Source organism: Labeo rohita, chromosome 4 (assembly GCF_022985175.1).
Source record: "Labeo rohita strain BAU-BD-2019 chromosome 4, IGBB_LRoh.1.0, whole genome shotgun sequence".
Classification (NCBI taxonomy): Eukaryota; Metazoa; Chordata; class Actinopteri; order Cypriniformes; family Cyprinidae; genus Labeo; species Labeo rohita.
Genome location: NC_066872.1, coordinates 44,587,469 through 44,601,610, shown reverse-complemented (window position 1 = coordinate 44,601,610; position 14,142 = coordinate 44,587,469). Strand labels below are relative to the sequence as shown.

The following is a 14,142-nucleotide window of genomic DNA, read 5'->3' as shown; positions in this document are numbered from 1 at the left end:
GAGCTGGAACATAGGTTATAAAATTGCAAGAAAACAAGCAAAACTAACATATGAATCGTTTTCTTGTTATTTTAAACTGAAGAAATCATGTGTGAGATATCCTATTCGCGAACGATTCATTCTGATTCTTTCCAGAAACTCATTGAATCGGTTCACACAAGCCACTGAACGATTCATTCGCGAGTTGGACTGATCCGATTGCAGATGTTCAACAACTCTTTGATTCAGTGATCCATTCTGAGCGAGTCACTTTCGTCTGATTCAAAACGAGCCAAGATCGGGAGAAACACGACGCAAACGGATAAGATAACTTACCATCTTAATCGTTTCTCGTTATTTTTCATCTGAAGAAATGTAGCGCAACGCAATGTCCGAATCGCGAATTAGTCATTCACATGAGCTGATTCTTTTCCACGAATTAGTTGGATCAGTTCACACACGGCGCTGAACGATTCATTCGCGAGTTGGATTGATCCGATTGCAAATCGAGTCTTATTGATTCAGTGATCCGTTCGGAGCGAGTCACTGGATTGGTTTGATTTCATTCAAAAATCGAGCTCGGGAGAAATACGATACAAACGCTTGAATATTCGTATGATTTGACCAAATAAGATAAACTACCTTATGAATCGTTGAAGAAATTAAGCGTGACGTGATGTCCAAATCGCAAATAAATTATTCTTATAAGATGATTATTTTCCTCGAATTTGCTGGACCGGTTCGCACAAAGTTCAGAAAGATTCATTCGCGAGTTGGACTGATCCAATTGCAGATGTCATCGAGTCAACAACTCACTGATTCAGTGATCCATTTAGAGTGAGTCACTGAATTGGTTTGGTCTGATTCAAAACGAGCAAAGATTGGGGGAAACATGACGATTGACGGACGATTTGACTGAATAAGATAAATTACCATATGAATCGTTTCCTTACTATTTTAAACTGAGGAAATATAGCATGACGCAATATCCGATTCGCGAACGAATCATTCTAATGAACCTGCTGAATCGATTCACACAAGGCACTGAAAGATTCATTCGCGAGTTGAACTGATTTGTTCTGATTAAAAATGAGCCAAGAATCGGGAGAGCTAAAACACTAATGTCGAATTTTAGTGTTGTTCATTGTAAATGAAATCATATTTAGGTTGATTGTCTACTGTCTTGTTTTTGAACTAAATCTGAGGTATTAATGGGTATTCTGAACAGAAGCATGAAGCATACAACTGCAAGAAAATAAGCGAAATGATTCATTGTGAATGATTCATTTGCGAGTTGGACTGACTGCAGATGCTATTGAATCAACAACGTACTGATTCAGTGATCCGTTTGGAGCGAGTCAATTGTTTTGGCCTTCTCATTGAAACCAAGAACCGACCTGACATGTTTAATATTCAGATGATTTGATTAGTGGAGCTAAAAAGTAAGTTACTAACACTGAAGTTTAGTATTGTTTATTGTGAATGAAAAACATTATTAGGTTGACTGTACTAGGCTATTAGTTGTTTGGCTTACCTAGGTCTATCTGCTAAAAATAATAAAATATGATAAACAAAAATATTAAATATTGAAAAAATAGAGTACACTAGCAAACATGAACTCAAAGACGTCAACTAGATGCAACACAACTCCCATTTTGATTTCATGAGGTCTTCCAGAGATCTCCTCTTGACTTAATGAACAGGCCGTGAGAGCCCAAACATGCTGAAGAATAGATGCATTCACAACCAGAGTTTCTTTTTTGTTTTAGGTGGGCAGAATGTGCAATATTGTGCGTTTCATCCGAGCTGCCCGTGGAGATTCGCTCTCTCTTGCCATCTTGTCTGTGCCAGCCAGAATCTGGCTCTTCTGAAGATTCCTCTTTATTTCTTTCAGTGTTTCTGGCTCACCCACTCTCTCTCTATTCCTAAGCAGAAGGCGGGGGAGAGACAAATGTGAAGTGACACAGGAGAACGCGTCGCTCTCCTTCCACTGCCTCCGTGTCATCTTAAAGAGCTGAAGGTACAGAGAGTCACTGTCCAGCAGCGAAACGTACAAACCAGATTGTTCGGTCACACTAATTCACTCACAATAAAGCCCAGCGTGCAACTGATTCACAAGACTAGGAAAGCATACTCATTAGTCTTTTTTGGAGATGACTTGAGTCATTTTTGTTCACATTGATATTGAAAATACATGAGTGACGCTTGCTGTCATAAGGCAAATAAGGTTTTTAGAGCAATTCTAGCGTAGTTTATATGTTCGGGCTCTAGATATCACTCAGATCTTCTTTAGAAAGGGGTTTTCTTTGAAAAGTTGCAAAGAAATGTTATTTCTGAATGTTTACTTTTTTTCTGTTATGCAAATGTTACATGAACATTCCATTTTAGTATTTTGCAACATTATGACTGTTACTTTTGTATGTTCACTGAACATTCTAAAACAAGCAGTTACATTTAAAAATGTTAGATGAACATTTTGGAGGGGAAAAAAAAAAATCATTTTATGAATGATATAACTACAGCACTTTAGCAAAAAGCTCCTGAGGCTGACAGGCGTGATTCAGGATGACTGAATCCAAAATGCTTTAGTCACGTACTATTAAATGGAGCAAACGGACGACGGAACCACATTCTGCTCGTTTCGACTTGGACCGCCGAGAGTACGAAAGCACACTTGGCAGCTAATAATGACCTCATTTAGCAACTCATCTCTATTTATAACCATCACAAGAGCCCAGCGCTGTGAAACCAAACAGTCTGAATATATGTTTGATAATCAGAGGCTGAAGCAGATGCATTCGTGCACACACATTCGTGCGCTATTGTGACAGACGTCCGTGCTAATGCCGTTTAAATCCCTGAGCTGAAAGAGAGCTCGGCTACAGCACTTCTTTTATCTGCTGCGATTCCAGCGAGGATAAAGACTGTGCTGAGGCAGCGCTCTCACCGCCAGCTCTCGCTGTCACCCGCTTTATGATGGCAGGGGCCGTTCCTGGTTTTTAAAGAGACGTGTGAGAATCCCTGCTAAAGTGCGTTTAGTGTCAGATAAAAGAGAAGAAACAGACGAGGTCAGACCCGATGACCTGAACCTTTTGTAAGAGAAATGTCAGCAGGTCTGTTCTGACCACATATGCTAAAAAAAACAAACACACACACACAAATAATAGTGCAATTAACCCTGTAAAAGCTGAATAACTTACAAAATAAATAATATAAACAAAAACAAAAAAGTAACAAATTTAAAAAAAACAAAAAAAAAAAAAAATTAAATAATTTTTTTAAAAATGTAAAGTTTGGATATGTATTTTTGTTTACAAGCTTACAAGCTTTTATGGCTCATATAGTCTGATATAGTGAGACTATAAAGGAAAAAACTGCTAAATTTTATTTAGAGGCCCAAAATGTGCAAAAAAATTTGAAGCGGATTCTGATATGTACAAGTGTCCAAGCAGTTAGGAAATTCTGATGCTTGTAATGTAAATCAATGAGGTCTTTTTATAAGTGTATAGCGGATACTTAAATACAATTATATAAATATCAGTGTTTACATATTTAAGAAATTACAGTAGCTGTAGCATTACTGTCATGAAGAAATTGCCAAATATTAACAATTAAGTGGACATTTGAATTAAAAGTTGTTTAGTCAATATTAAACAAGGATTAGATCGCGCTGTAAAGTGTAAAAACAATCGTCAGGCCGTTGGCGCCCTCTGCAGGCATTTGATATAATACATAAATTGTTATAATACGTTATATAGTTTAGGTTTTTTTAATAAAACAATGATTACTTGCTTTTAATGCTTCATTGAAACAATTATTATTGCCTCATTGCTATTATACATGCATTTTAAGTAATTATAAAGGCTGTTGTTTGTTTATGTCTATTTTTGTTACCTCAAATTAATTAGAATGATCAGATACTCCATTAGAAAAACAATCGTTAGCGACAGAGCTGAACATGTGCATCAAAAATTATAAAGTAGGCTTTCATCCTTCAAAAGGAGAGGAAATACTTATCTTTATTAACACTTATTTACACACAAACACAAGTCTGTTTTGTGCTGTGACAGCGTGTTTTCCTGCTCATGAGAGGATGTGTGGTTGTGGTTGTGGTTAACGATTGCATAACAACTTTAAAAGGTGTTGGAGAATCCCTCCCTGTCCTGTGCATTTGATATCAGATCTACAAGAGCAACGACACGCTTTTAAGTGCATTAAATGTCTGTGTTTATTTAAAGCCCAAATTTTTGTATTCCAAATAAATTCCGGTAAAAACAGTAACTCAATTTGCTCAGGCGTGTCTGTTACGTAAAGCACGTGAGCGTTTGCTGCGGTGTAATAGTCGCGGCGCTGCATGCGTGATGACGTGATTACATAATATCGCTCTGTTTCTTTGTTTTGTGTGGATTCCGTCTGTTTGAAGTCTCCGTATGTCCTGCAGGATCAGACTAAAGCCCCAACGTCTGGAGATGTTGGCGGAGACGGTCTCTTAGCAACGCTGGCACCGGAGACAATACGGACCTGAAGGAAACCCACTTATTCGACTTCACTGCAGCAGAAGATCCAGATGACAGCCCAGATCAGCCGAACCGCACTGTCTCTCGCCTCGCTATTAATAATTAAGTGTAGATTAACTTTCAGATCCGCATTCAGCGCTCTAATTTCAGCCTAATAAAGCAAACTCATTTTGCACAATGTCACTATCAGAATCTGTTCTGACTAACTGTATCCACCTAACAAGGCTAAGTACCTCCAAACTTAAAATCTCATTCCAAAAGATGCCAAATTCAGACTAACTGATTTTAACACGTTCAGAATTCAGTTCTTAATCGGGATCCACTTCAGGCACTTCAACAGTCCTCATGTCAACAATGCAGTCAGAATGAACAACATGATTCACTCTGTGCTCATTTTTCAAAAAACATGAGATGAGCACTTACAGCTCAGAACATTTACAACCCGCTAATCGTTCTTTTGGTTAACAAATGACAAATTACAAACATCCAGAATCAATTATATATGATTAAAAAATAGTACAAAAACATATACACCTTATTATTTCAACGTGAAAGTACGCATGTGGGCGAGACTTCCGGTTAATTAGCCGCTATAATGAGTAACAACTTGCAGCAAATGGTAAAACTGTTTAAACTACAAACCAGTGTGTTTATAATTAAGATAACACATTAAAACTAGATAAAAAAGTTTGTCAAGACAAACTTTAAGTTGCTTGAGAAAGCCGGAACAGAAAGTTTTAAAACGTTTGAAAGGTTTATAAAGTTTAAAAAGTTTGAGAAGTTTTAAAAAGTTTTAAGTTTGATGGTTTTCAGTCTGAAATAGTTTGAATTCTAAAGTAGTTTTAAAAGGTTAACGTTTGGATGTTTTGAAGGCAATACAGTCTGTCAGAGATACATAGATAGATAGAATGTTGTTAGCATGTTATTAACATGATTAATGTGTGACTAGCATGATGTTATAATGATTAGCAAGGTACTAGCATGTTGTTAGCATGCTTATAGGATTACTAGCAAGTTACTAGCATTTTACTAGCATGGTGCTAACATAATTAACAAGTTACTAGCATGCTTCTAACATGATTAGCAAGTCGCTAGCATGTTTCTATCATGATTAGCAAGTTGCTAGCATGTTTCTAGCAAGATTAGCAAGTTAGTAGCATTTTGCTAGTATGATTGTAGCATGATTACCAAGTTACTAGCATGTTACTAGCATGTTACTAGCATGTTGGTAGCATGATTAGCAAGTTACTAGCATGTTGGTAGCATGTTTCTAACATGACTAGCAAGTTACTAGCATGTTGTTAGCATGATTAGCAAGTTACTAGCATTTTACTAGCATGGTGCTAACATAATTAGCAAGTACTAGCATGTTAGCATGATTAGCAAGTTACTAGCATGTTTCTATCAAGATTAGCAAGTTAGTAGCATGTTGCTAGCATGATTGTAGCATGACTAGCAAGTTACTAGCATGTTTCTAGCATGATTAGCAAGTTGCTAGTACGTTACTAGCATGATTAGCAAGTTACTTGCATGTTGCTAGCATGTTTCTAGCATGACTAGCAAGTTACTAGCATGTTGTTAGCATGATTAGCAAGTTACTAGTATGTTTCTAACATGATTAGCAAGTTGTTAGCATGTTTCTAGCAAGATTAGCAAGTTAGTAGCATGTTGCTAGTATGATTGTAGCATGATTACCAAGTTACTAGCATGTTACTAACATGTTACTAGCATGATTAGCAAGTTACTAGCATGTTGGTAGCATGTTTCTAGCATGACTAGTAAGTTACTAGCATGTTGTTAACATGATTAACAAGTTACTAGCATTTTACTAGCATGGTGCTAACATAATTAGCAAGTTACTAGCATGTTTCTAGCATGATTAGCATGTCGTTAGCATGTTATTAGCATGATTAGCAAGTTGCTAGCATGTTTCTAGCATGATTAGCAAGTTACTAGCATTTTGCTAGCATGCTTAGCAAGTTACTAGCATGATTCTGGTTGCATAGATAGATAGATGAGTTTGAATGAGTTTGAATTCCGTCAATGTAAGTCTATGGGATTTTTCCCAGTTTTGAACGTCATTTTTAGGAAAACCGTAAGTCCAATCAGTTAGAAAAGATATAGCAACTAACTTCAGATCAGTCTGAGGATCTGGGCTGACTTTGGAGTTTGTAGAGTTAAAGCTCTAGGACGAGTTAGTGTCGACAGATTTAGTCTCAGAAGAAAAAAATCAGTTTGGCTTTCAAGCTAACTTAATAATACGGTAAGACACCAATGTGCAATACCAAGCAGCAAAATGAGCCATTTTGTACAGCTAAAAGTAGCCGGATGCTATAAGATTGGAAGCCAGACCGGAGATGAGAGTGTCTGTATTACTATCATAGACTAGTATAGTTTTGAATGGGGAAAGATGCAACGCTCATTATGGCCGCGAAGCCCCGCCTTCTTAATGAAAGAGCCAATCGTTGACTAGTAAAGTCAGTGCGTCACTACAGCTGCCGTTAGAAGTCCCGGTTGCTATAGAAACAGTCAGCGTTTTGGGACGTGTGCACGGGCTGATCTCGCCTTAGAAATAAGCTTGTTTTAACGCTATTGGAGCATAAGAAACAATATTTATGTGGCGGTTTGTTGTCAGATTTCATTGGTGATTTCAAATATGAAATTTAATCGTAAGCTTGGTTAAGAGTTTTGGAGAATTTGACGTTTCCTGCCCGAGAGGCGTTACAAAGATGGCCGCCGAGTGAAATGACTTGCCTTAAAGGGAGAAAGCGTAACGGCTAACTTGGATCACGTGTCCCTTAATAACCAATCACATTACATCCTTGACGTCGAGTTGCGCAACACTCAAGGAACGTTTACGGAAACCATAGGAACGAATGAGAAGTGCCGTAAACTGAATCCCACCTGTTGCAAAAAGTCAGTGAGTTTTTATAAAACAGCATTTTTTCGTGGTAAACTCTAAAAATAGTTCAATCCAAAAGTATTGTTTAGTGTAAAACATTCTAAAGATTAGCAGATAGGCTGTCGATTCATTAAACGATAAGCCGTTTTCTCTAAAAAGCTGTTTATTTCGTGTAGTAAAACCTCTCCTCCATTGACATCCATTCAAAAAAACGGCCCCTGGTCTCCTTTCCAACTTACTGCCAGACTGGAAGCGTTAGCTTTAGCCGCTAAGCTGTTCCAGCTAATGGTTGCAGGCTTACCTTCCACTGGCTTTGGCCACACCCATACCATTTACAAATGTGGGCCACGCCCACTCTTTTTACTGCAAAAATATTTTATTTTTCTCACAGTCTGGACTTTTAAGAACTGTGATTTTATATCTCGCAATTGCGAGTTTTTATCTCCTATTTTGTGTCCTGTGGTAGAAATAAGCTTCCGTAAAAATGGCTACAAATACAAATTCATAAAAACAACTGAGATGCATTAAACAAGTAATAAAAATGACAAACACACAACAAAAAGACTAAAACTTAAGCTGAAATTAATATAAAAACAAAAAAATGTAATTTCTATATCACCCGAAACTACAGTCTATCAAAAAGTCGCAATTGTGGTATAAGCTTGTGTTCACCATGGTATTTCTTTTTGTCTAAATGACTTTAAAATATTAAATGTACATGGTTAAATTAGTTAAATTAGAATGATCTTCAGGTCTTTAATAATGGTCTGACTGATTTCTTGATGCTCTCTGCAGATCCAGAGGACACGACAGACACGCGTGACGTGACTCATCAATCCGGAGCGGAGCACGTGAACTCAGCAGGGTTGTGACGTCATCCCCATGACAGACTCCCGCGGCTCCGGAAGCTGCTGCCCCAGCATGCATCTGCACACATGCGGATTAACTGACGGCTCCAGCTGTTCGGCTTCAACCGAGACTCTCCACCAACAACCGGTGCGAGTGAACCCAGACTAGTGCTGACTACAGCAGGCTGGATGCAATCAGGTCAACCTACTAACATCCCCAAAACAAGTAAATCTGACTTCAGAGGCAACTAAAATACCTTCAATAGATCAGTAAGGTTACATTATATTAATTTAGGACTGGAACTGTTGAGTAAATTGTATTTGTATATATTTATGTTACATTTATATGCATTATATATACATTATAAATCATTATTTATTATGCTATTGCTCTATCTGACTTGTTACTACTTATTTAACCCACTTTTGTTATCTGACGTCAGCAATTTAAATGTTTTCGTAATGCTAATAACTCAATTGAATTGAAGTCTATGAGCGCCTTCTGCTGGTTATTAGAGTAAATGCATAAATGACAGCAGGGGGAATTTTCTAGCACATTCCTGAAATCATGACACAGATAGACACTGAACACATCTGTCAATATCATTTACACAAAACTGTGGCATATGACTCTAACTTAAAAGCACCACAAATTATTTTTTCAGTAAATGGTCTATTGTAATAGAAAATATATAATCAAGATCTTTTTGCTGGCTCTAAATCTAACTCAAAAGTGACACAAATTAATTTTAGTTGTTGATAATTTTTCATAAAATTCAAAACTTTACAACTAAATACAATTACTAGACTGTGATAAGATAATTAATACAATTTTAATATTTATAAATGTTTAAATTATACTAGTTAGCACATCAACTATGAAATAAATTTTTAAAAATAAAATTAATAATAATAATCAAGTAAAATAACAAAAAACTAAAATTTATACTAAAAAAAACTCCAAAAAACAATGATAGCATGAAAATGAACAAAGAAATAAATTGAAAAAATATTATAATAAATAATAAGGTCAATTAAAAACAACAATAAAATAAAATATAAATACAATAAAAAGTAAAATAAATAAAATATAAATTAAAAGAAAAAAGAAAAACACAAACTGAAATAAACACTGGAAAAAACAGCGTGCAAATAAAAAAATTAATTAATTAAAAATTAAAATTAAATGACATCTCATAAGCCTTAAAATAATAAATATATATTAAAATAAATGAAATATGAAAATAAAAATGAAAATAAAAATAACAATAAAATAAGATAATAAGGTAACTTAAATACAATAAAATAAAATGTAAATACAATAAAAAGTAAAATAAATAAAATATAAATTAAAAGAAAAAAGAAAAACACTGAAACTGAAATAAACACTGAAAAATGCAAATATAAAAATATAAAATAAATCTCATAAGCCTTAAAATAGTAGTCAAATAAAACAAAATAAAATACAATAAAAAGTGAAATAAAAAATGAACTAAAATAAAAATGTAATATATAGTGTGAAAAGTAAACAAATATATATACACTGAAAATATAAACAAAGATTTAAAATCTCACAAGTCTTAAAATGATATAAAATGAACTTAATAAAGTTCTAATATAAATACAATAAAAAGTTAAATAAATAAAATATAAACTAAAATTTAAAAGAAAAACAATGAAACACTGAAAATGAAAAAAATTGCAAATATAAAAATAAATATCATAAGCCTTAAAATAATAAACAATAAAGTCAAATAAAAATAACAAATACAAATACAATGAAAAGTGAAATAAAAAAAATGAAACTGAAACACTGAAAACAAACAGTGTGATTTTTTTTTTTTTTTTTTTTTTTTTTTTTTAAAAAGAAGAATTTAAAGCATCATTACTATAATAACTTAGACAAATGAATCAATACAGACGTGTGGAAAGAAAGGAGAAGCAGGAGTTCTGTGTTTTTCATTTATTTGGTGATATGTCACAGGTGACAATAAACTTACAGGAAGTTATTTCTGTATTACAAATAAAGCATCATCTGTACATAGACACAACTGCAGGAAATAATCCAGAACAAAAACAAAACCAACACGGATCAGCTGGAGTAAAAACATTTGAAAAAGAGCCTGGGGCAACAAAAGAACAGAAAACGCTCTAGAAGCATGAAGACGAACACTGAACGTGACGCACGTGGAGTTTGATCCCTGGTTCGGTGGCAGACGCGTGGCTAAAGACACACGCAGATCTATGGCAGAATCGAAAACGCCGAGCCGCAACCGTCCGAATATGGCACATTCACTCGAAGTGAGAAAGAAAGACAAACCGTGGTAGGAATTCAACAGTCAGGCTCAAACTCCGGCTGCAAGACCCGCTTGTAAAGGCACGTGGTTTTTTTTAGTAGTTATTGTCGACGTGAGCACATTCAGACATCTGATCGGACGCTGTGCGAGCGAACGCCCGCAGAACAAAGACACGTGGGCTATAGGTGACGGCGTCTGGCTAACACACATTTCTCTACAGTACAAAAGGAAATCGGTTCTTTACTATATACACAAGTGACATTTACATCCTAATCTACTCTCAGACGATTTGGCTTGTTAATCGTACATCTAGTCTGATGTAACAGTGGCAGACGAGAGTCAAGCAACTACAAAAGTACGCAACAGTATTTCCTGCTACAGGTTTACTACGCCTAGATCTACGCGTTCCTCAGAGTAATATTAAATGCGACGCTCGCTATACTGTACACGCTTCCGCATCGTTCAAATAAATTAAACATTATTACCTTCGAACACGATTTAGGAACGTATGAAATGCAGGATCCACAAACTGTTCTGTTAAAATTAAGATAATTATAGTGAAATTGTTCCCGGAACGCTTTTAAATAATACAGAATTTGCCCTCGACTCACAACATCCTTCATTCGTTTAATAAAAAGTCATAAAACACAGGTAACATTAGAAATATTGAACCTTTTAAGTTTTATATGAGTGAATCTTTCTAAAAAAAAAAAAAAAAAAAAGTGGTATTTCAGTCCCTGAAAAATGACAAATATTTTAGTTTTAGGACTATTTTTTAAATAACATTTCCAAATTCTCGTTACTATAACGTCTTGTAAATGAGGCAGTACAAGGAATACTAATAGGTACAAATATTAATAAAAATTCTTCATATTTTTTGGATGACTATTTTTTAGTCATGAGAACCTGGGGTGAAATGTACTTGTCATGAAAATTATCTCACAATGGAAAATATGCAGAATAGGGTTTTGGTTAAGAAAAATAATTTTAAAAATGACCTAGATTTGATCATATTTTGTTGACTGACGTCCTCCGCTACAGCAGGGGGCGCTACACGAGGGTAAAAAAGTAATAAAATAAATCAAAGCGATGACTGATATGGTTAAGAGGCTGATGCAATTTCTTCGTTTTGAAGATTAAAAGTAAACAGTCATTTCTAAAACATCCCACAATGCACTTCAGCCCGAAACTGGTCTTTTGGAGCAATCACGATGTTCATAAAATGTGTACAATAGAGGTTTTTGTTAAACAAAATATATATTTTTCCTAATTTTAGGAGGGGAACATGATCTAGATTTTATAATATTCACCCATTTAGTTTATTTTATACATCGACTGACGTCAGCAGGGGGCGCTGATGGAGGATTAAAAAAAAGTATTGAAATAAATTAAAACAATAGTCTAATTGGTTAAGAGGCTTATGAGATTTCCTTGTTTTGAAGAATAAAGTAAACAGCCATTTCTAAAACATCCCACAATGCACTTCAGCCCGATATTGGCCCTTCTTTTGCAGCAATCGCAACACAAATTCATAAAAACCAAAACGAAACCGAATGTACAGAATAGGGTTTTTGTTAAGCAAATCTTTTCTTTTTCCTAATCATAGGGGAAAAAAAATGACCTACAGTTTATAATATTCACCCATTTAGTTTGTATATCAACTGATGTCCTCCGCTACAGCAGGGGGCGCTGATGGAGGATAAAAATATAATTAAAATGAATGAAAACAATGGTGTAAATGGTTAAGAGGCTGATGAAATTTCCCCGTTTTGAAGAATAAAAGTAACCGGTCATTTCTAAAACATCCCAAAATGCACTTCATCCCACTATTGGCCATCCTTTCGCAGCAATCTTAACACAAATTCATTAAAAATGAAATGAAATCGAACGTGTATAAAAGGGTTTTTGTTAAGCAAAATGCATATTTTTCCTAATTTTAGGGGGGGGAAATGACATAGTTTTGATAATATTTACTTTGTATATCAACTGTCATCCTCCGCTACAGCAGGGGGCGCTGATAGAGGGTAAAAATATTAATCAAATAAATTAAAACAATGATTTATATGGTTAAGAGGCTTATGAGATTTCCTTGTTTTGAAGAATAAAAGTAAACAGTCATTTCTAAAACATCCCACAATGCACTTCAGCCTGATACTTCCCGTTCTTTTGCAGTAACCGCAACACAAATTAATAAAAACCAAAACAAAACTGAATGTACAGAATAGGGTTTTTGTTAAGCAAATATTGTCTTTTTCCTAATTTTAGGGGGAAAAAAAATTACCTACATTTTGTAATATTCACCCATTTAGTTTGTATATCAACGATGGAGGCTAAAAATATTTTATTTTCTTTATTTATTTTTGGCGTTTTTGCCTTTTATTGATAGGACAGTCGTGAGACAGGAAATGAAGTGGGAGAGAGAGGGGGGACGGGATCGGGAAAGGTCCACGAGCTGGGACTCGACACGGGACGCCCGAAGTGCAACGGCGCTGCATGTCGACTCACTGCCAACGGGGCTATCGGCACCGACAGGATTAAAATATTAATAAAATAATTTAAAACAATGCTTTGTATGGTTAAGAGGATGATGAGATTTCCTTGTTGTGAAGAATAAAAGTAAACAATCATTTCTAAAACATCCCACAATGCACTTCAGCCCGATACTGGCCGTTTTTTTTTGCAGCAACTGCAACACAAATTCATAAAAAACAAAACAAAACCGAATGTACAGAATAGGGTTTCTGTTAAGCAAATATTGTCTTTTTCCTAATTTTAGGGGGAAAAAAAATTACCTACATTTTGTAATATTCACCCATTTAGTTTGTATATCAACTGACGTCCTCCACTACAGCAGGGGGCGCCGATGGAGGCTAAAAATATTAACAAAATAAATTAAAACAATGATTTATATGGTTAAGAGGCTGATGAGATTTCCCTGTTTTGATGAATAAAAGTAAACAATCATTTCTAAAACATCCCACAATGCACTTCAGCCCAATATCAGCTGTTTTTTCGCAGCGATTGAAACACAAATTCATAAAAAAATGAAACTACTAGAAACCAAATATGTAGAAAAGTATTTTGTTAAGCAAAATATATTTTTCCTAATGTTAGGGGGGAAAAAATGACCTAGATTGAATAACATTTAGTTTGTATATCAACTGACGTCCTCCACTACAGCAGGGGGCGCCGATGGAGGCTAAAAATATTAACAAAATAAATTAAAACAATGATTGATATGGTTAAGAGGCTGATGAGATTTTCCCGTTTTGAAGAATAAAAGTAAACAGTCATTTCTAAAACATCCCACAATGCACTTCAGCCCGATACGTGCTATAACCGAATGTGTCGTGAGGCGATACTGATTGAAGGATGGAGTGCTGAAGGGATGGAGTGAGGTTTCTGGGTCTTCCTGGACCGTTATTTAAAGATGAAGTTGAGAAGGACCTGGAGGAAGATGAGGAAGAGGATGATGGCCACGTCTCTATGCGTGAGGAACGAACTTTCCGTCGACGTCTGACTCGCCACTCGACTCCTCAACGCGTTGACGCTCCTAGATTGCCATGTTGAGACAAACAGATGTCAATATTGTCATATTT

The 14,142-nt window shown here is 35.4% G+C and overlaps 1 protein-coding gene across 9 annotated transcripts in view; it reads right to left on the bottom strand.

Moving 5' to 3' along the window:
* Positions 1–10,194: 10,194 nt before the first annotated feature.
* osbpl8 (oxysterol binding protein-like 8) overlaps positions 10,195–14,142 on the bottom strand; it is a 77,616-nt gene continuing 73,668 nt past the window's right edge. For all 9 annotated transcript variants that reach the window (XM_051107341.1, XM_051107345.1, XM_051107348.1 and 6 more), the window contains one exon: positions 10,195–14,096. In XM_051107341.1, coding sequence (XP_050963298.1) covers positions 13,964–14,096 — 133 coding nt within the window. In that variant the 3' untranslated portion in view covers positions 10,195–13,963. The remainder of the gene's footprint in view (positions 14,097–14,142) is intronic.